General features: G+C 37.1%; 1 protein-coding gene across 1 annotated transcript in view; it reads left to right on the forward strand.

Moving 5' to 3' along the window:
• LOC114096939 (phospholipid-transporting ATPase ABCA3-like) overlaps positions 1–23,877 on the forward strand; it is a 119,992-nt gene that overhangs the window by 21,714 nt on the left and 74,401 nt on the right. Inside the window, 4 exon segments of the mRNA XM_071605762.1 lie at positions 5,155–5,328; positions 6,044–6,222; positions 7,189–7,323; positions 20,307–20,436. Coding sequence (XP_071461863.1) covers positions 5,155–5,328; positions 6,044–6,222; positions 7,189–7,323; positions 20,307–20,436 — 618 coding nt within the window.

A 23,877-nucleotide genomic window follows, 5' to 3' on the forward strand; every position in this document is an offset into this window, starting at 1 on the left:
TGAACTCGGGGGCACCAAACCACTGAGCTACACCCCCAGATCTGGTTGGTATTGTATTTAGAGACAGGGTCTCACTGAGCTGCTTAGTGCCTTGATTTTGCTGAGGGTAACTTTGAATCCCGTGGTCCTTCTGCCTCCTCTATTCAGCTACTGGGATTACGGGAGTGCACCACAGTGCCTGGCCTCAAAATAGTTTCTGATGATCCTCTGTAATGTCTGTGGTGATAATTTGCTGCCACTGAACTATTGTTGAGCATTTGGTCCCACAATTACGCATGAAGACTCTTGAGTCTTAAAATTGACAATTTGTTTACTGAGGGAGAATGCTAAGCTGCAGACTGCTTTGTAATTGCACACAAATCTTTTCTAGATCAATATGAGGTTAAATATTAATTATGCCATAATATATTGAAAACAACTAACTTGATTGCTGGTATTAAGAAAACATTTTTTTTCCTAGTGACAAAACAGGATATGTTCTCATAAAATCCCAGGAAACATACACCTAAAGTATGTAGCAGGTAGAACAGTTGGGGCCTTATTTTTATCTTTAACCGGGATCATTGTGCCCCACAAGAATTAGCCTAGGCTGAGAAGTTATTGCTGTACTGCCACATTCGGCATTCCAGCCTCATTGGCTTTGGCTAATAAACAGGAACTCTGCATTTGGATTCTTCAGGGTGTACGTTCTATGACCTCAGGAGTTAAAACCCCAACAATATTTCCTTTTTTATCTTGGCTTTTGTTAATTTGAGTTTTTTTCCCTTATTTCTTTTGGTTAGTTTGGCTAAGAGTTTATCAATTTTGTTTATCCTTTCAAAAACCAACTCTATTTCATTGATCTTTTGTATTTTTTAAAATCTCAATTCCATTGATTTTTGTTCTGATTTTAATAATTTCCTGTCTCTACTGATTTTGATATTGATAGTTCTTTTTAAAATTTTTTTTAGTTGTAGATGAACACACAATATCTTTATTTATTTTTATGTGTTGCTGAGGATTGATCCCAGTGCCTCATACATGCAAGGCAAGCTCTCTACCACTGAGCCACAGCCCCAGCCCTGATTTGTTCTTTTTTATAGGACCTTGGGATGTAATATTAAATTATTTATTTTGTATCTTTCTATTATTTTAATATATAGCTCAATTTTATGAACTTTTCTTTTAGGTCTGCCTTCATACTGTCCCAGAAATTTTGAGATGTTATATCAGTATTCTAAAATAAGAATTTTTTTATTTACCCTCTTATTTCTTCTGCTATCAATTTATTATTCCAAAGCATGTCGTTTAGTCTCTAAGTGTTAGAGTGGTTTCTATTTTATCTTATCACTGATTTCTACTTTCATTATGATCTGATAGAATGCATGGTATTATCTCTATTTTGTATATTTGCTAAGATTTGCTTTGTGACCTAAAATATGATATATTTTAGAAAATTTTCCATGTTATGCTGAAAAGAAAGTGAATTCAGTTGTTGATGGATGAAATATTCTATAAATGTCTTTTAGGTCCATATTATTAGTTGTATTTGATAACTATAAAGTAATCTTTGTCTCTTCTGATAAATCTTGGCTTGAAGTCCATTTTATCTGATATGAAAATAGCTACCCATGAGAATAGCTATCCCTGCTGGTTTATGAGCCCCATGAGAGTGTTTTATTTCTTCCCATCCTTTCACCTTCAGTCTGTGGGTGTTTTGTCTGTGAGGTGTTCCTCATGCAGACAGCATATGTTTTAGTCAGCTTTTTCACTGCTTTGGCTAGAGGATCTGACCAGAACAATTTTAGGAGGAAAAGTTTATTTGAGGACTCATGGTTTTAGATGTATTAGTCCATAGAAGGCCTACTTCATTCCTCAGGGCTTGAGTTGAGGCAGAATATCATAAAGTAGGAGTGTGGCAGAGAGAAGCAGCTCACTTGGTGATCAGAAAGCAGATCCACTCTCCAGATACAAAATATACACCCAAGCTGCTGGGATTACAGGCATGCCCCACTGTATATTTGAGGTAGTAGCAAATAATGCAAGAGAATGAGTAGGGGGTAAGAGAAGCAAGTATAAACTAGAGCTAGGATAACAAAGATAGGAAGGAAGATTGATTCCAGTCAGTGCTTTAAACCATTAGATGAAATACATTCAAATAGGGTCAAAGTACAATGTTGACTGTTGGATTAACAATTAAAGTTCCAGCTGAATAGTCATTTTTATGATCAAAGTTGACAATAGAGTTGTTTGTAGTAAAGCCTGTCAAGGTGAAGAAATTCTTGTTGAATGTTGGTTTTTATTTTATTGCAGTTTGAACATTTAGCATTTGTCCATCAGTCTTTGGTGTGGCTCTCTCCCTCCCAAGTTGTGGGTCACAGGAGCCAATTCCATAGCTGCTAAGACCTCCAACCAGCAGCTTCTGGTTTGTTGGCTCAGGGGTCTGCAGCTGATTGCTCAGAGGGTGCAGTGTTGTGGCAAGGCTGCTTCTATGGCAGAAGGATGCAGGCTCTGCAGTATCCCTGATTGCTATGGTTCACCATCTACCAGCTCCCATCTACTGGATTTTCTTCAAGGTATTGAAGATCCTGGTGTTGTCTGTGAGTACAAGATATCTGGTTGTGTTTCCCATGGGTGATTTGCAGTGCAGAAGAATTACCCTGATTGAAGCTGCTCTGTAAGGTATTGCACTGAAGGATCTCAGGTGGTTCATCAGACTGTAGTTACTACTGCCCCAGGTTGTGAATGGTGGGCATTGATCCCCTCTGTTGCTAAGTGTGATGCAAGGTCCTGAAAGTATCCCAACAATGGCCTTTCAAGGTTAAATCTCTAGTATCAAAGAGAGTATGCAGTACTTGCAGCCGCGAGTTTTTGGTGGAACTCAGTAGGTTCCTCATTTCCCCTTCCTCACCACTCTGTGAGGGACCACACCCTTTCTTGCAGGCTTACCTCAAGTCCCTGTTTGCGCACCAGCTACGTGGACTCTCTCTCTCTCATCCAGGGAGGAGGTCCACAGAACAGGGTAGAGGAAAGTGTGGCTGCAGAGTTGCTAATCAAGACCTCTGGAGACCGAGATGGAAGCAGGTCTGATTTTATTGCAGTTACCAGGTATAAATACTCAGGCAGTAGCTAGGCAGATTTTAGGCAGCTACCAATACAATTTCTTGCTAATTGTTCTTACAGCGAACAATCAAATAGTCAAGAATAGTGGAGAAGTGGGCCGTGGAGCAAAGCCCCAGGACTGCAACACATGGCCTCACACCCAGGGCTGTGCCTACAGGGTAAGCGGTTTGCCGCTCATGCACCTAGCATGAGGGGAGTGGCCTGCCACTCAGACGCCCTTAAAGTATGCCATGTATGCAGTACGCTTTGCACTTTTCCCCACTTATTTCCATTGAATCCTCTGGAGGTTAATGTCACAATATTGTGGTCCCTTCCCCCTTGGCTGAATCCTCCTGGAATCTTTAAGTCTTAGTTTTAACTACACTGAGCCTCAAGTAACATGTTAATGACAGTTCAGGATTTCCAGCCCCAACACTGCTTCTCTCCACAGTTTCTGCTGGTGTCTGCTTCAGTAAGCCATGATTTCCTATATTTACCAGTCTGTCTCCGGTCTTGAGGCCAGTGATTTGTTATGTGTTCTCCCTTCTTGAAAAGATGAAAACAAGAAAGTGGATTTGTGTTTGTGCATTTCTGTTTTTTAGTGCTCATTAGATGTGATACTGCTTCTAAACTCATTACTCATGGAACTGGAAGTCTCCCTATTTTTGAAGCATATGGTTCTCTCATATAGAATTTATTAGTTGAAAAGGTGTTTTTTGTGTTGTTTTTATGTTCAGCACTTTAAAAATGTTACCCAATTGATTTTTGGCCTTTATATTTCTGAAAAGAAATCACTCTTGAACATTATAATATGCTTCTCTTTTACTACTTGATGCTCTCCCCACTGGGGATTTAACCCGGGGCCTCATGGGTTATCAGTGTTTTATCACTGAGCTATACCTCTAACCCCCTGCTTTCAGCATTCTCTTTTTGTCTTTGATTTTTGACATTCTTATTTTAACTGAGTCTCAGTGTAAGTTTCTTTGGGTTTTTTTCCTCCTTGAAGTTGAACTTTTTGAATGTTTAGATTTATCTCCCCTGCCCCAAAATTTGGGACATTTTCAACCATATTTATTCAAATAACCTCTCCAGCCCTTTCCATTTTCTCTGCATATGTTGGTTCCTCTGATGTCTCTTAGGCTCTGCTAATTTTTAATTCTTTTTTATTTTTGTTCTTTGAGATTGTGTAATGTTAATTATACTATTTTCAACTTTGCCAGTTCTTTTCTTTGCTCAAATATGCTGGTAGACCCCTCTGATAAATTTTTATTTCAGTTATTTTAAGTCCTAGACGTTCTTTTTAGTTCTCTTTTACAGTTTATATCACTTTAACATTAATATCTCATTTATTCAATATTTTTCTCCTCCCCCATTAGGTATTTGAGCATATTGAGGACAGTTTATTTTAGTCTTGTTTAATAAGTCCAACCTCTGGACTTCCTCAAGGATAGTTTTCTTTTTCTAGTAAATTGGCCATACTCTTGTTTATTTGCATGCTTAATAAGTTTTGACTAAAACATTAATTTTTTACATGTTCTAGTATATGTATGTGGTAACTCTGAAAATCAGAATCACATTTTTGGAAGTTTTAGTACTCTAGTTTTGATTTGAATTTATTTAATTGCTAGAGATGTAGAACATTTTTTTCCTCATATTTGGCTTTTTTATACCAAGTTTGTCTTTCTCTATACAGGACTCCTCCTTGTCCCCTCATAATGCCTGAAAACACACTCTAGTTATATTCTAATTATGCCAGTAGTTGTATTTATATTTAAAATTTCTTATGATGAGTGGTAATAAATAAAAGTATAAATTTCCATTAAAATTTCCAGTCATTACATATAGAATGATAAATTTCAGGGGAAAAAAAGTTCCTCATGTGTTTCATTTCAGGCTTTTCACTGAAAAATATTTTGAGCACCTACTGTGTTTCAGTTATTATGTGCTAAAGGACGTATTGGTAAACAAAACAAATTTCTATTTCTCATAGAGCTTATTTTAGTGTACTTTTATAAAAAAACATATCTTTGAAACCTACTTAAATTTGCCTTATACTTTCCTTCTTGCTTGCAGTCAATTTTGCTGTTGCTTTGGGAGGTTTCCTTTTCTTTATCACCTACCTTCCAGCTACTAGACTCCTTGTCAATGCTGGACAGATGACATTGAAGCAGAAACTGATTTTCTGCCTCAGCTGTAATGTTGCAATGGCCCTGGGATTTAAATTCCTGCTTGATGCAGAATCAAACAGTGAGTATTTTACTTTGTAAATTTTGCCATATTTTAGTAGGTTTATCTTTACTATCTTAGTGGATGTTCACAGTTTTAATTTTGATTAATATCACTAAACTGTCCTTCAAAAGTTTGTATTACATTATACCAACACCTATAGTGTAATATTAATGTTTTCACATTCTCTCCAAAAATTTACTGCAAGTCTGGTAGAACTGCTTCCTTTTACTTTTGGATTTGTCACTTGCTATCTAGTGGTATTGTGGGAAATAACACTCTACATTTAGTGGCCACCTTTTTCCTTTTTCTGTTAGTGCAGTGGACATGCAAAGCACTTCTAGTTTTCTATCCTATAGTCAGTATCTGTCCCTACCTTTCCATGATTGTTTTTCCAGAATTATATAACCAGTAAACATTTAGCATGAAGAGAGGTGGAGAGAGAGGAGCCACCATCTTACCCTGAAGGTCTGCTTATTTTTCTTTGAGCTTCCCCCATCCCTGTATTTTCTTTTTGTTTCAATCATTTCTAATTATTTGTTTGGGTATAATGAGAGACACTTTACATGAGTACTTACTCAGATGCCCTCTGGGGCAATCTAAATTCTAAGGGTGTAAGAAAGTGGTTGATTCTACTAGTAATCTCTAGAAAGTGCCACTATTTAATTATGATATAGCAGGATATCTGTTTTAGTCTCATTTGGCCTCTAATTAAATGTCTTCTATTATGTCTTAGAAACGGGAATTAAATGGAATAACATATTCTCATCAGCCAATCTGGACAACTTTTTATTTGCATATGTGCTGGGAATGTTTTTATTTGATACTTTCTTATATGGTCTTGTGACCTGGTATATAGAAGCTGTCTTTCTAGGGCAATATGGTGTGCCCAAGCCATGGAACTTTTTCTTGAAGGTGAGTTCTAATGATTGTTATTCAAAGAGCTATAGTCCTTATGAGGTGTTTTTAAAAAATATCTTAAAAACCATTATAATTTAATTTTGCACTGTCTATAATTGAATCAATAGATGAGGTGAAAGAACTATTCTTACCTACCCCCCCCCAACTTCACTACTTTGTTTTAGCTTTTTCCTAATGTATGCTAAGCCCTCATGTATTTATATAAATGTGTGCATGTGTGTGTATATATATATATATATGTATGTGTATGTGTGTGTGTGTGTATGTCTGTTGTCTATGTACTCACAATCTGCTTTATTTCCTTGGTTAGCCAGGTTTCTTAGTCAGAATCATAGAAAAATTGGAAGCATGAACATCTTGCCTTCTATTATTTTTCCATATCCTTTTTTGTGGGGGGTCAAAATGATAGAAAAGGGTTGGAGAGCTTTCATACTTTTCCATTCAATTTTGACATTTTATGTCCAAGTTTTCATAATGTGCAATACAAACATTTAAAATTATGTTTGATGCTTAATATTTGATTCACATATTGCTCAGAGAAGATCAGGCAGAAAGTGATATAATTCTTTTACTATAACCTAGTATTAGAGCAATTTTCATATTTTCTCCCTTGAACAGTTAGGACTTTAATATCCTGCTCTGAATACTGTTGGATTCAAATTATAACCAATTAGCTTCAAATTATTTTTTAGCCCACTTTTTAATTGATTTTAAAAAATGACAGCAGAATGCATTACAATTCTTATTACATGTATACAGTACAATTTTTCATATCTCTGGTTATATATAAAGCTTCAAATTTTAATCCAAGGAATTTCTAGAATATATCTCAATAAAAATACCTGCTAACATTTATATTGAGATGGAGTACAGAAAATGGATTATAGAAATACATTTGTGTTTTCTAATGTTTCCATTTTCAGGGCCATTACAGTGATGATATTTTTATTCCCTTCTTAGCACTCTTACTGGTTTGGGGAACCACCTAAAAAACAACTTGAACCAATTCAACATCATGAGACAATTGAAAACAAGTATTTTGAAGCTGACCCTACTGATTTGGTAGCAGGTATTCAGATTAAACACTTGCATAAGGTATTATTTCACATACCTCTTTTTCTTAATGAAACTAATATTTAGCTTACATTCATTGTAAATGTTCATTATTAGAAATACCAAGAAAAAAGATTAGGTGCAAATAAAAGGTTGTAGTCATTGTGTTTACTTCTTTTGGGAAATATCAAAAGGAAATTTATACAGTATATTATAAAAAGTCACATCTTTCTTCTTCCTACAGAATAAAATCATATTGCCTATAAACTGTAATTGTCTACTCTATAAATTATTTCATTTAAAATGCAGGGTCTAGTGGAGCTTGATGTTTTGAATATGTGAACATAAATTTCTGGTCACAAATATTTTATATTCATATGTGAACATAAATTTCTGGTTACAAATATTTTTTATTCATCTATTTGTAATCTGCCTGGGCATATGATTGGGGGTGGGGGTGGGCCCTCTCAGTTTATTTGGATCATCTTCAGGTGTTCAGTATTCAGATAAATAGGTTTTCTGGCATTTCCTCACCTCTCAAAGATCTGCTTAAACAACCCACCCCCTAACTCCATAGCTTAGTGATATCCAAAGCATTCTTGAAAATTTGGCTATCTTTGTGAGATGTTTAATACTCTTATGGTCCCCTCTGCCTTTATTATGCAATATGATGTCTCTATATTGGTTACCTTAACCCAGATTAAAACTCAGTCTTTCCTGGTGTCAGGAGAATTTTTCATATCATTTTTGTGAATATTTATAACCTATAATATAGATGAATGATGAATGAGATTTGCTCAAGAAACACACCGGCTGTGACGACTTCCCCAAATCGGCTTTTATTTCTCTATTCTTTTCTTGATTGCCCCTGAGAACCTCATCTAATTGCCAAATACTTCACTGCTCCCCATATTTCCCTAAGACTTGCATATCTACGATCATAACAAAGTTCAGAAGAAACCAAGACCCTGGGTCTTTTTCATTCATTCATTCATTCTTGGTGAAACAGCAAGTTATGGTCAATGTGCTTGAGGAACTTACATTCTAGTGTAAGTAAAAGTAAGTTAGCAATTAAATAAACAAGATAATTACAATATATGATAAATTTCATGAGGAAAATAAAAAGGATGTAGAAATAGAATGGAAAGGAGAAATATTTCAGGTAGGTTATCCAATGAAAATATGGTCATTGTAAATGCTGATCACCCTCTATAAAAATAACCTCAGCTGAGTAGAACCATCTCACCCCAAATCAGGCTATTTCTGGGTCAGCTTAAACCAAATGACTGCTCAAAATGGAGATACAAAGGCCCAGCTCTTTCCTCCAGCTCAGGTCAGTTCTGAATGGTCATCCAAGCTACATAACTCTTTGTCAATTTAACTTTGTTATTACTGTACTGCAGTCCAACTATTCTGTCTCCTAAATCTGTATCCTTCCCTTCTTCACATAGATGTTGGACCCAAGAGCACTCCTATATGCCAATCTCTGTCTTACATAAATGGAACCTAAATAGTGATTATTGGTACCCAGAATTGACTGAGAAAGCAGATGGTGAGAAGTAGACTGTGGTAGAAGGTAGCCATACAATGTTTACAGGTGATGAATTGAGATGGTATACCTGGGAAAAGAAGGGTATTGCTAGTTGGTGACATGTATCAAGAATTTGAAAAATATGGGATAATTAATAATTATAAACACCATGTAATTGGGTACTATTGTTAGGGAAAAGTGACACACTGGAGAAAATGAAAGACCATATATTATTAGTGTAAAATCTAGTGAGCTTACCAGAAATCATATAAAAAGTTCTCATCCTCAACAACCAAAGAGCAGAAAAATCTGAAAACTAAGCTCTACACTTACTCATAAGTCTAAGAGACCTCTAGGGCAGGGGTTGTGGCTCAGTGGTAGAGCACTCGCCTAGCATGTGCCAGGCACTGGGTTCGATCCTCAGCACCACATAAAAATAAATAAAATAAAGTTTTTTTTTAAAAAAAGAATAAGAGACCTCTAGAGAATGTTATATCTTCTCTTGCCACCATGAAGCCTTGATTAGAATGAGAAATCTAGGACCCCAAATTCTGACTCATATTTTCTCCTTAACCTTCAACCTACAGAAATGATCTACTCCTTCCTTTAAAGAAGTAGTTTTCATTCTCCACTTTTTTCAATATGCTGCAGTGGCCTTTGCCCCACAAGACAACCCATACACACTTCTGGCCATTAGGAAAATACCTTGAATTATGTTATAAGATGTAACACACAGCCTCCAAGATGACCTCCAATGACCTACATCTTCAAATTTTCATGCCTTTGAATAGGGTTGACCTGGTGGTCAGTCAAAAACTTCAGAAGTGGCAGGATTATTTTCCAAGCCTAAGTCATAAAAGAAATTTAAGCTTGAATATTGGTCTCTCAGATTGCTTCCTCATTACATATTAGTAGTTTGTCAACATCATTACTTGTAGTAATGAGAAACAGAAAATGTACCTAATGAACTGGTTGATTGATCTAATGATGTCTCCAGGAAAATTGGTGAAGGAACTGCCTAACTTCTTCTTGTTGCCTTAGGGGAAAAGGCAATAAATGTGAGAGGAGACAAACTCAAGAAAGAAATGTAAAATATAAAGAATCCAAGAATTGGTTTTGATAATTCCTAGCTTCTCCAAATGGTGGATGCTGTTGAAATTTAAAAAAAAAAAAAAATCTTTGAATCAAAGATCAAATCTCAGTCTCTGTCAGAAAAACATGATTTAAAGTTTTGAAAGCCAAAATTGTAAAAAGTATTTTGTCATAAACCTCAAAAAGATACAAAATGGTGCCTCAAAGGATTATACAATCACATAATAGAAATTCTAACAACTTAGAGAATTATCTATTAGGAGCTTCAGCAGAAAACAAAGGTAGAGAAAGATTGTCTTAATATATCTGTGCAGATGCTTTTGTGGCTTAGGTTGAACCCAATGTTTTATATGAAGTTTTGCTAGAAATTGTACCAACTTGAAATGGCAGAAAGTACAAAATTAAAAGAGGCCTTTTGGCCTTCAAACTTCTACAGGTGGAAAGCAGTCTGAAAAGAACTTGGCTTCAGACAGGGCTACCTTTCATGGAAAAGGAAGCATAATTAAGAAGAGTCCCGGAAGGTGGAGCCAAGAGCATGGGGAATCATTCTCTGATCTTGAGTCTTAATAAAAGTACTGCCAGCATACCAAGGAATGGATTCAGAATTTCTATTCACTCTTGTGTTTCTTGTTTTCCCCTTTTTGAAAGAAGGTGTGTGTAGTGGGTAACATGTTTATCCCACTATTTTATATTAGGTTTGTGGGGAAGAGTGAAGAATGAAAGATTTCATGTTTGTTTTACAGGCCGTCAGATTTAGAGGAACTAAAGTCTAGAAAATATTTTCAAGAAACAATAGCACAAGAGTCTCATTCACTCCTGGATTTGACCAGAAATCTGGTCTTTGAGCTGATGCTTCAGCTGAGAGCAGGTGAAGGTATTTTGCATGTAGGAGGATATGAATCATTAGAAGTGGTTTCTAATTGGCAGCTTTCATGATGCCCCCCAGCAATCCTCTTTTCCTTGCCTGTACTACCACCCTGTGCCTTCCTCCCCCACACTGAATTCAGCTGACCTGTGTGACCCTACAGAAGTGATGGTACATGTTTTAGTGATCTTTTTCGCTGCTGTTTCTTAAGGTCCTAACCAGAGCGGTTGTAGAGGAGTGAGTCTCTTTGGAAGTCAAGTCTTCTAGTCTCAGTCAAGCATTCAGTTGACTACATCCCAAGTCAACATTTTGACAGTCCAAGCAGTAAAAAATGTACTAGCAAGAGGAACATCAGCATCATTGAAAACTGCTGTTAGCAAGGGGAATTACTACCTCAGAACTGGACTGATAGCAGTGAAAATGATGATTCTAAAGTCATAGACACTGGTTGGTGGTACAGGCATGAACACTTTTTCTAACAACAAGTATTGAGTGGTAGTCTGGAGAACTTGATCCACAAATGATGATTGATACATAGTTCCCTTAAGGCAAGGTAGATGGACAGCCAGCAAAGGTACTGCCCAAGCCATGCAATCAGAAGAAAGGATGAGTGGATCATCAGGAGTTGGAGTACAGGCACATAATATCAGTCTATGATCTTTCCATAGTTTCCAGGTTTCAGAGCTGATGTCTGTTGACAGAGGAAGGGCTTAGTTGTTAAAGAGAAACTCCTTGAATCATCACAGCAAATGAATGTGATAATGGTTACCATTTATGGTTGTGCATTTGCAAAGGGAAGCTATTTGCTTGGATAACCATACTTAGAGATCAAAAGAAACATCGTTTTCTCCTTGTTAGGGCCAGGAATACATGCAGGATAGACAATAAATGGAATTTAGACCCTTTTCTAGTTTATAAGGGTACATTAGAATCCACCTGGTGAGCATTTACACAGTTGTCAAATGTATCCTTGGAAAATAAATATTTGGAAGTTGGAATAATTTCTACAATGACTCCTTGCCTCTGGGGAAGAACTGTTGTACTAGGGAAGGTCATGTGTAATTCTTTGAAACTACCTAATTCCACTGGTCAAGATGGTAAATTAATTTTTGGAGGAGTGGAAAAGATTTCTTATTTAATATTTTTTAGTTGTAGTTGGACATAATACCTTTATTTTATTTATTTTTATGTGATGCTGAGACTCAAACCCAGGGCCTCGAAAATGTTAGGCAAGTGCTCTACCACTGAGCTATAACCTCAGCCCTAGAAGAGCTATCTTTAAGCAATGTATAAGTAGTGGTCTCTCATTATATTATGATTTAACTCAACATTTTGTTCCTTGCAAAAGTCCATCCAGACAGGTTCTGAGGGATGAGAATGGATCTCTTACAAACTTAGTAGTCAACCTAATTGCAATTGCTGTGCCAGATGTGGCATCTTTTACCTGTGATACGCCATTAACACAGCCTAAGGATATGACACAGTGCCATTGATTTGAGAAAATTCCTTTTTCCAACACTTAACTTTTTCAGGGTTATGAAAATTCCTTGGCTCTCTGTCCTAATATAATCTGAAGGGAACTTGACTAGCTATTCATCTTACAGAGCATCACTCTGATTCGCTGTATTGATGACATCATTTTAATTGGACCAGATAAGCAAGACATGACAAATATATTTGGAGGCCTTGGTAAGACATGTATTCTGAGAAGGGGTAGGATAAAACCTATAAAGATTTGGGGACACATTAGTAAAATCTTTAGGAGGTATTAGTCTGGGTTCTGTTAGTACAAAATATATGCCCCAAAGCCACACCCCCAAATGAACCACTTCCTCCAGCCATACCCCACCTATCTCCAATCACCACTCAGTTAATCCCATCAGGGATTAATTCACTGATTAGATTAAGGCTATGACCCAACCATATCTCCTCCAAACCTTCTTGTCTCTCACACAAGCTTTTATGGGACACCACACTTCCAAACCATTTTGAAAGCAGCATGTTCTATACCTATTGATACTAATTTGATTCCGATATGAAGTGACACAAAGGCTGCCAATTTTGAGTATAGTCCAGAGTCAGAAAGGCTCTGCAGCAGACCCATGTATAAGCACTCCTGCTGCTTGGACATTACAATTAAGCTGACTTTATGGTATTAGTGGTGTCCTACTAGAAAAATGTATCATTGCTTTTATGGTTAAGCATTAGTAGAGTTCTGGATCAAGGCCATGCCATCATCAAATGAATCGGAGAAAGCCATCTTTCACAAATAGTTGATGATGTTGCTATTGGCCTTGATAGAGATGAAGCAGCTAAACATCGCATGTCAAATAACCATTTGTTCAGGCTAACCATTTTGAGTTGGATTTCATTAGATCTACCAAATTAGTAAGCACAGGCAGGGCTAGCAGCAATCCATTATAGAAGTAATACCTAAAGGATTGAACATGAGCAGAATCAAAGGACATGAGTAAGCTGTGTAAGCAGGGAGTCTAGATCCTCATATCTTCTACCCCAGTTTCATCAGTGCTTCTTTCTCAGCTCATAGCTATGGCTATATTAGGAATCCACCTTAACCAACTCAAGGAAAAAGCTTGAGCTTTGTCCATAGGTAGCTCATCTTGGTACATGGGTAGAAGCCAGAACTTAGCAGCTACACTGCTGCCCCAAATAATGAGCCTTGAAGGATGAAGAGGAATTCCCCCAAAAGGACAAAGCTTCAGACCATTCACATGGTCATCTGCTTTGTGTAGCATGGCCCCAGATTGCTGAACTCATGGGCAAGAATAAATGTTCTAGACAATTAGTCCAGGGTCCTAGAATAAGAAAGACTGGAAGATTGGGGACAAGGAATTCTAGGATTGAGGCATGTGATGTAAATACAGGAATCAGAACAAAATGTGAAGATCTTTGTAAATGTTAACATTCAGCAGAGATTATATACCAAAGGAGAGGCAGTAAATAACTAGCTAGACAAACTGATTGAACCAGTGAGCATCAGCCAGCCTTTTGTCAGTGATCATAATCACCTGCAATGGCAAGGGTACAGGATAAACTTAAAGCATAAGCTCTCACCATGGCTTATCTTGCTACTGCTACTGCCAAATATCCAGCATGTCAGCAAAAAAGCATAATGCTGATCACCATTTCTTAAGGAAACCAGATCACTTGGAAGCTAGATTAATGCATTGGACTGAAAGAAGCTTCATTTCATCCTGATATGAATCAAAAATTTATTCCTGGTAGAATTTTTGCCTTTCCTACTTATAGTTTACTTATAGAGCTTCGGCCAACCACACATCTCACTGGTATGGGATCCCACAAAGTGTCACATAAAGATTCACTTTGCCACAAAGAAAGCACAGTGGTGAAACTACAACCATGGAATAATACACTGGCCTATCACATTCAGAACCTGCTAACCCAAGGGAATAACTTATTGTCTTGGTAAAGGCATATTTCAGGCAATTGTCTGAAGTGAATACCTTGTAAGAATGAGGTGTTGTCCTCAAGGATGCAGGATACATACTAAAGCAAGTGACTGTTGTATGGTGATTTGTCCTCAGCAAGTAGTATACATGATTGGAAACAAAGGAGTAGAAATAGGACTGGACTTATTTACCAGTACTCCCAGTTATACATTTGGAAAATATTTGCATCTGTCATTCAGACTGTGGCCTCTGGGAGATAATTCCCCAGAAGAAGGCGTTCCAAGAGCCCCTTTGAAATATAAACTGATTGCTACCCAACTGCTTTGAACCCTTTGTCTGAGAGACCAGCAGACAAACAAGGGTAATCAGCATTTTGGCAATGAACATTTGACTCTGATCATAGAAAGTAGGAAAATTTTCACTAAAATAGTGAAAAAGGGAAGAATGTATTTGGCTCCCACATGATGCACTTTTCTGTTCAGATGCCACCCTCTAGACTGAAAGACTTACTCCCTAATCATAGAGAGGCTGTTATGTCACTGACAGCTTCAGCTAACATTTCTCAGCTGTCACCTTTGTTGTGATTTCTGAGACTGAAGAGAGCCACCACAACCAAGTTCATGGTCCTCTTTGGGATACCTAAATCTAATTACCTTTCAACATGGTAGTATTAGGGCCTTGTCCCTCGACTTTGTGGAGACATTGAGTGCCGCAGTCTGGCTGGGCACTCAAATCACGAGCCACTGAAGCAGGAACAAACTTTATTTCTGAACTCCACTAGCACGCTCCACACACGCTCCCGGGAACTCCTCCCGAATGCCACGCGGCTTGTCCAGGAACCAGCAGCCAGAAATATCCTCCGGAAATCCCTCCTCCTGCACTTCCCCAATCAATGGGAACTCTCCGGGAATCCCTGGGAATCCCCACAAGAACTCCAGAGTAGCTGAGAACTACAAAGTAGCGGATAGTAAAGCCTCACCTGTCAATCAATACTATTGGCAAAATGCCAGGGGCCATTCCGACTCAGCTGTGGCTCTCAGCAATTGAGCCTGAAAATTCCTCCTGGAATCTCCTGAGGCCTTGGAGTAACTGTATTATAGCTTATCTTTACCCTGTGCCTTGTCATTTTCCCAGTCTAGTCATGTGAACACTTTTTAAAAACATTTCTACCTGCTAGAATGGGAGCATAGTTTAGTGGTAGAGTGTGTGTTTAGCATGCACAAAACTATGGGTTCAATTCCCCTTCCTACATTCTAATTGAGAATTGTTTGGGGGGAACTCAGATGTGCAACAGTAAACTGAGATAACAATAATAGTTGAAAAATTAGGGACATGAATTCAAACAGAATTCCAAACCCTGAAATAGAAGGAACAAGTGGAAATTAAAAGTTGGAGTGAAGGAAGAAAAGAAAAAGTGTTATATGAAATGAATTTTGAGATGTAACAAATCATGCAGGGGGACTTGGAAGCTATGGAAAAGTTTGGATTTTATTTAATATCAAGTAACGGTCACAAATATATGAAAAAATGTTCAACATCTCTAGCAATTAGGGAAATGCAAATTAAAACTACATTGAGATTTCATCTCACTCCAATGAGAATGGCACTTATAAAGAATATAAATAATAATAAATGTTGATGAGGATGTGGATAAAAAGGTACACTCATACATTGTTAGTAGGACTTGAAATTAGTGCAGCCACTCTGGAAAGCAGTATGAAGATTCCTTAAAAGACTAGGAATGGAGGGGCTGGGTTTGTGGCTCAGTGGTAGAGCACTCATCTAGCACCTGCGAGACTCTGGGTTCAATCCTCAGCACAAACATAAAAATAAATAAAATAAAGATATTGTCTCCAACTAAAACTACAAAAGAAAAATATTTTTAAACAAGACTAGGAATGTAATCACCATACAACCCAGTTACACCACTACTCCAAAAGATTTAAAATCAGGATACTACAGTGATGCAGCCATATCAATGTTCATAGCAGTACAATTTACAATAGCCAAGATACGGAGATAATCTAGGTACCCTTCAACAGTTGACTGGATAAAGAAAATGTGGTATGTATACATAATGGAATATTATTTAGCCATAAGAAAAATGGCATTATGGCATTTGCTGGTAAATAGATGGAACTGGAAACTATCACGCTAAGTGAAATAAGCCAATCCCCAAAAGTTAAAGGTTGAATATTTTCTCTGATATATGGAAGCTAATCCAAAATAAGGGAGGGGGGACTAAAAGAGAAGAAAAAAAGAAAAGGAGAAGGAATTTCATCAAAACAGAGGAAATGTCAGTAGAGTAGACCAAGGGGATTAAAGAGGAATAGGGACAGAAATAGGGAATAACAGTGAAATAAATCTTACTGAATGCATGGATGTGGCGCAGTGGGTCCTGGCACTGGGTGTATCACAGGACACTAAAGATAAAAAGTAAATTTTAAATGGATTGAAGAGGTGGAGTGGAGTGGAGGGAGGGGAGTGGGGGGTGCCATGATGGGGACTACTGGGGACTGAATTGGAGTGGGTTGTATTCAATGTGTTTTTGATTATATCAGGGCATATCTTGGTGTTGTATATAGCTCTAAAAAGGAATAAATAAAAAGTATATCAAAAAATCACTATAGGCCTTTTGAAGGAGAGGAGTATGATATTGTTTGAAAAGATCACTCCAGCTGCTATAAGGAGTATTATTAGAAGAAGAAAGACAAATTGAAGACTTTTATCATAGCTCAGGTAAGATATTATGGCAGCATTGACTATGCTGAAGATAGTGGAAGTACACAGATGCAAAACATAGGTTGGATGTGTGTGATTGAGGGAAAAGAGAATATTAGTGTGCATTTTCATCTTGTGACTTAAAGAAAAGGTCAATTAGTGGAGTAATGTTTGGATATTGGAGACACTAGAGGATTCAGGATTTCTTTGGTTTGTTGACTGATCAATTTTTAAACGAGTGTGGGAAATGAGGAGCATGATTTTGAATATAGGAAATTTAATCATCATCCAAGTAGAGATTTCAATAAGTAATTACACAAGCCTGATGCTTAGGTCTAAGAAGTAGATGTGATGAAAACACTTAGCCACCATTTGGAGTGAAAAGTCAAATAGATTTATTTTCTCTTACACAGGTCTTTGTAGTCATTATCAATGGGTTATATTAGAAGGACTATGTCCTTTAATTTTGAATGACATGGGCTTGAATCCCAACTCTTTCTTTAAAATATTTTCACCTCTTTCATGTTTTTATTGGTATATTATAATTATACATTGCTGTGGTTCCAGTCAATTAATTGCTCGGCTACCTTGTTGCCAGGGGGTAGAGACGCAGAATCAACACACAGACCCCGGGAGCTGGTGAGAGAACTGGCTGGAGACCTACCTCAGGACGTCATCCAGTAGCTCAGTTTATTTTTAGAATGCATATAATTGTTATAGGGTTTGAGTGGGGCATGCCCATCAATCATACACAAGCAAGATTGATAGTATCCATAAGCCAATCATCTTATGCCTAATGTAACCACACTATGAGGATGCTCTAAATATTGCTATCATCAGGAAGGGACTTTGTCCCTAGGGGAGGGGATTTATAAAAAGTTCCATTCCTGAAGCTCCTGGCTATCAGTTTCCTGGTCTGGCAGCTTGGCAATGCTAACCACAAGTGCTAAGGATGTGGTTTCACTAATGGCTCACTAGAGCAGAGCATCCCATCCTGTAGGCATTACTATCAGGCCTGAACAAATGTAGATTCTTCAAGCACTCCAAGCTGCTCATAGCTGCTAGCTGCTAGCTGTAAACTGAAAGTTATTCTAATATTACATTATAGTAAAATTTATTATAACCTATTTGTACCTGCACACACAAAAAAGATAATTTTATTTCATTTCACAGTAATTCCACCTTTCCCTTCCCCTCCTGCATTCTCTATCCCATTTCTCTGCTTTACTGGCCTTGATAATTTCTTAATTGATTCATTATAATTATACCTAAAAGTTGGATTCATTGTGATATATTTGTACATACACATAGCATAATTTGATCAGTTTCATTTCCTAGTATTTCTGCTGGTCTCCCTTCTGTTTTAATGAGGTCCCTTCTTTATTCCTTTTTTTATCTTGATCTTATTCATATAAAAGAAAACATTTGATTCTTGACATTATTTCACTTAGCACTTTGTTTTCTAGTTCCATCTATTTACCAACTATTTAATGAGATGATGATTATGTTCTTTATGAATGAATGAAACTCCATCGTGTGTGTGTGTGTGTGTGTGTGTGTGTGTATCATGTTTTCTTTATCTGTTGAGAGACACCTAGACACATTCCACAATTTGGCTCTTATGAATTGTGCTGCTGTAAACATTGGTAAGCATATATTACTGTGCATTGCAGATTTTAATTCTTTTGAATAAATACTAAAGTGCTAGAATATGGGCTGGGGTTGTAGCCCAATGGTAGAGTACTTGCTTCACATGTGGAAGGCACTGGGTTTGATCCTCAGCACCACATAAAAATAAAGATATCATGTCCATCTACAACGAAAAGATTTTTTTAAATATTAAGGAGCAGAATAGCTGAGTTCTGTGATGGTTCCATTCCTAGTCTTTTGACAAATCTCCATAATGATTTTCAGAGTGGTTGTACTAATTTTCAATCCCATGGACAGTACATAGTGTTTTCCCCCCTCATCCTCACCAGTATTTATTATTATTTCTATTATTTATGGATGCCATTTTAAATGGAGTAAAATGAATTCTCAGTGTAGCTCTGATTTGCATTTCCCTGATTGCTAAGGACGTTGCAATGCTTTTTTCATATATTTGTTGGCGATCTGTATTTCTTATTTTCAGAAATGTCTGTTCATTTACCCACTTATTGATGAGGTTATTTGGGTTTGTTTTGTCTTTGGTATTTTTTAGTTCTTTGTGTATTCTGGATATTTTCGTATTTTTTTCAGAAGAATAGCTGGTAAATATTTTCTCCCACTCTGAGGACTCTCTCTCTCTTAACGTTCTTCATTGTTTCCTTTACTGAAGCTTTCTAATTTGATAGTATCCCATTTATTGATTCTTGGTTTTAGTTTTAGGAGTCTTTTTTAAGAAAGTCAATACCTTTACCTATTTGTTAGAGTGTTGACCCTATGTTTTCTTACAGCAGTTGCAGAGTTTCTGGTCTCATTCCTAGTCTTTGATCTACTTAGAGTTGACTTTTGTTCAGAGTGAGAGATAGAAATCTAGTTTTATTCTTCTACTATGTATACTGAGTTTTCCTAGTACCATTTGTTTAAAAGTCTCTCTTTCCTCCAGTGTATGTTTTCAGTGCCTTTGTCAAGGATCAGATGAATGTACGTGTGTGAATTTGTCTTCTGTTCTATTCCATTGGTCTTCATATCTGTTTTTATGCCAATACCATACATTTTTGTTATTGTAGGTATCTTTAATTTGAGATTGGGTTGTGATGCAGTACTCATCTCATTTTTATTAAATAGTAACCAAAATCTTCTTACAAGTTTATATAGCATTCATGTCTGCTCCAGGTAAGAGAAAATCCACGTACCATCTCTCCTTGAAAGTTTCTATGTTTTATTAAATTTCAGGCTAATTGTTTGCCTGTAAACCTCACCTCTCTGATGGGTTGGAGAAAAGTTATGGTTTTGTAAATTATTCAGCTTCTACTTGTTGCCAGAATGAAAATGATGTTTTTCCAGCTTTTTGCATCCTAAACAGAAGCACTGCTAGTTTACACAAGGGAAAATTTCAGAAAAACATCTATGTGTAGGTTTTTTATTGGCATTTCTCCAAATTAAGACAAAGAAATGAACTGAAGATGATTGTGGCAACTTATCGACTTTAAGATGGTAATTGAAATAAAGCAGAAACAGATGAAATTTTCAGAGGATATTTTAGATCTATTGTGAGATTCTGAAATGTATGTTCCTGTAGAAATTTGTTTGTTTTCACAGTTCTATCTTTTTTATACTTTTTTCCTCATATGATTAATGATGTGATCTTATTTTTGTCTATAGATAATTGATATGAGTGCTTGTTCTTCCAAAGTGATTGTGAAAAATATATAATTAGTATTTGTGGGTTTTCCCCCCACAGGTATTCAAAGTGAATCATGCTATCAAAGTAGCAATTAAGGACTTGTCTTTGAATTTGTACGAGGGGCAGATCACTGTTCTTCTAGGACATAACGGAGCAGGAAAATCCACTACTCTGTCAATTCTTTCAGGTATGTGTTCAGTTCTCATCAGAAGATGTCTTCACCCAGAAATTGTAAATAAAGCAATGAGGCTTTTGTGTATATTCTTTATGTTAAAGTTTAGTCATTTTAGTGATACATAGTTTAATAAACCACTTTCTTTTTAGGTTTACAAATAATTATGAAAATTAGAATGAGAATTTTGGAGGGAAAAACATTATATAATGTAGAAATGGTTAATGTACTAAGGAGACATAGCAATTTTTAGTACACATGCATCAAAGAACAGAGCATCAAAATAATTAAAGCAAAAAAACTGACTTGAAAAAAAGAGTAGATATGTTTACAATTATACTTGGAGACTTCAACACTATTCTTTCGGTACTTGATATAACCAAAGGGCAGAAAATTAAGGATGTTTGAAAATTAGCAGCACTATTAACCAACATGATCTAATTTGTGTTTATATAAAACTTCATCCTAACAGTTGGGCCTAATTGCTAGGCGTAATACCCAATGAGGCAACGAGCTTAATAGACAAGGCAAAGAGACAGCCAAAGAGACCATGCTAAAACTGCTGTCATCCCAAGGTGACTTCATATGAGAAGTGTTTACTTTCCAAAGAGTGATAACACCAAAGACATTATGCTGCATGGGAAATAGAATTAACCAGAATAGTCTAGCAAAGTTACAAAGTAAATGATGACAAAAACCATACCTGATGAAGACTAAGGGGAATTGGTATCTACAAAAAATTGCTCAAATACATTACAAAATATCCAGTTTTCCAAAAATGTTTGAGACATGCAAAGAAACAAGTGTGAATAATACTGGGGCAAAAGAACAGACAACAGAAACTTGTTATGAGAAGTTCCAGATTTTAGGTTTAGAAATCAAAATGGTCATAATAATAGTTCAAATAAACCATGATTAAAGAAGTAAAGGTAGAGCATTCAAGATGGAAGGGTAGAGGAAGGCTGCATTCCTAATTCTTCTGTAGCTCAGGATTCAAGCAGTAGGAGTACTGCCTCTTAGCAAGGTGGGTAAAAGGTATTTCAGTAAAATCCAGTATTGGATTTTCAAAGTGTCTTAGAGATTAAGAAATTTGGGTACAATAAACAAGAAAGAATACATTTGACCTTAGCTGGCAGTGGTGTGCCAGAAGTGGTATTGGTGCTGGTTCACCACAGAGGGAGGGAAAACACAGAGAAATACAGATTTGATATGGAAAAAACAACATTAGAAAAGCAGCCTGAATTTAGCTGATCCAATAGCTGCACTGAGCACTGATGCTTGAAAAGCACTGTTTTTCAACTGGCCACAGAGAGCTGAGGTGAGAGCCATCGTGAAGCAGCCACACTGCAGCTGCTGGTGTGGAAGCAGGAGATTGTAGCAAACAATGCCACACTGTCCTCGCAAGTACCTACCAGGTGGCCTCGGGTGTACCTGACAGGACATGAGTGAAAAAAGGCACAGTTAAGGTTGTATCCAGGGGATTCAAGTCATAAAAGTGGAGACCTGCAACCGACCGGCAGAAGAGGCCCAGCGGCCCGCCGGCGTGGTAGACACATCACCCCAATTGGAGGAAGGGCCCAGCTGCCGCCCACAAGGTAGGCAGACCACGTGTCCCAGAGAAGGGGCCCAGCGGCCCACCGGCCTAGTTGAAAGATCACCCCAATTGGAGGAGGGACACAGCCATTGCCTGCAAGGTAGGCAGACCACGCGACCTGGAGAAGGGGCCCAGCGGCCTGCCGGTGTGATAGACTGATCACTCCAATTGGAGGAGGAGCACAGCCGCCACCCGCCCCTGCAAGGGAGACTTTGCAACTATACAAGAGCAATATAAATATACAGGGGGAAAATTCAATAACACAACAGTTTTGCCAAGCAGAAAGAAACGCGAGCAGTATGAAAAGACAAGGAAAGAAAAAACCACAAGCAATGCAAGTCAACTCAACTTTAGAAGAGGTAATAGCTGCAGCAGATGGAATATCAGATAAAGAATTCAGGATTTACATGCCTCAGATGATCTGGAGTCTCAAGGAAGACATTAGACAGCAAAATCAGACAATGAAAGATCACTTCAACAATGAATTACATAAACAAATCCAAGAAGCAAAGGATCAACTCTACAGGGAGATAGAGGTTATAAAAAACAAACAAACAGAAATCCTAGAAATGCAGGAAGCAATAAACCAACTTAAAAACTCAATGGAGAATACTACCAGCAGAGTAGAACACTTAGAAGATAGAACATCAGACAATGAAGACAAAGTATTTCAACTTGAAAAAAAACATAGACAGTTCAGCGAGACTGTTAAGAAACCATGAGCAGAACATCCAAGAAATATGGGATAACATAAAGAGACCAAACTTAAGAGTCTTTGGGATACAGGAAGGTATAGAGGTCCAAACCAAAGGAATGAGCAATCTGTTCAACGAAATAATATGAGAAAACTTCCCAGACTTGAAGAATGAGACAGAATCCCAAATCCTAGAAGCCTACAAGACGCTGAACGTGCAAAATCATAATAGATCCACACCTAGACACATTATAATGAAGATGCCCAACATACAGAATAAGGAGAGAATTTTAAAAGCTTCAAGAGAAAGGAAGCAGATTACATTTAGGGGTAAACCAATCAGGATAATAGCTGATCTTTCAACACAGACTCTGAAAGCTAGAAGATCCTGGAACAACATATTTCATACGCTGAAAGAAAATGGGTTCCAACCAAGAATTGTGTATCCAGCGAAATTAAGCTTCAGGATGGAAGATGAAATTAAAACCTTCCACGATAAACAAAAGCTAAAAGAATTTGCAGCTAGAAAACAATCTCTTCAAAGCATCCTCGGCAAAACATTACAGGAAGAGGAAATGGAAAATAACAATGAAAACCAACAGTGGGAGAGATAGTACAGTAAAGGGAAAAAATAATCAAAGAGGAAAAACAAACCATGTTAAGTAACATAAATAAACAAATATGGCTGGAAGAACAATCCATATCTCAATAATAACCCTAAATGTTAATGGCTTAAACTCACCAAATAAGAGACACAGGCTAGTAGAGTGGATCAAAAAAAAAAAAAATCCAACAATATGCTGCCTACAGGAGACACATTTGATAGGAAAAGACATACATAGACTGAAGGTGAAAGGACTTCAGAAACAAGCAGGAGTGTCCATACTCATATCAAATAAAATAGATTTCAAGCCAAAATTAATCAAAAGGGATAAAGAGGGACACTACATACTGCTCAAGGGAACTATACACCAACAAGACATAACAATCATAAATATATATGCTCCAAACAATGGTGCAGCTATGTTCATTAAACAAACTCTTCTCAAGTTCCAGAGTCTAATAGACCACCATACAATAATTATGGGAGACTTCAACACACCTCTCTCACCACTGGACAGATCTTCCAAACAAAAGTTGAATAAAGAAACTATAGAACTCAATAATA

The sequence above is a fragment of the Marmota flaviventris genome, chromosome 19 (assembly GCF_047511675.1).
Source record: "Marmota flaviventris isolate mMarFla1 chromosome 19, mMarFla1.hap1, whole genome shotgun sequence".
NCBI lineage: Eukaryota > Metazoa > Chordata > Mammalia > Rodentia > Sciuridae > Marmota > Marmota flaviventris.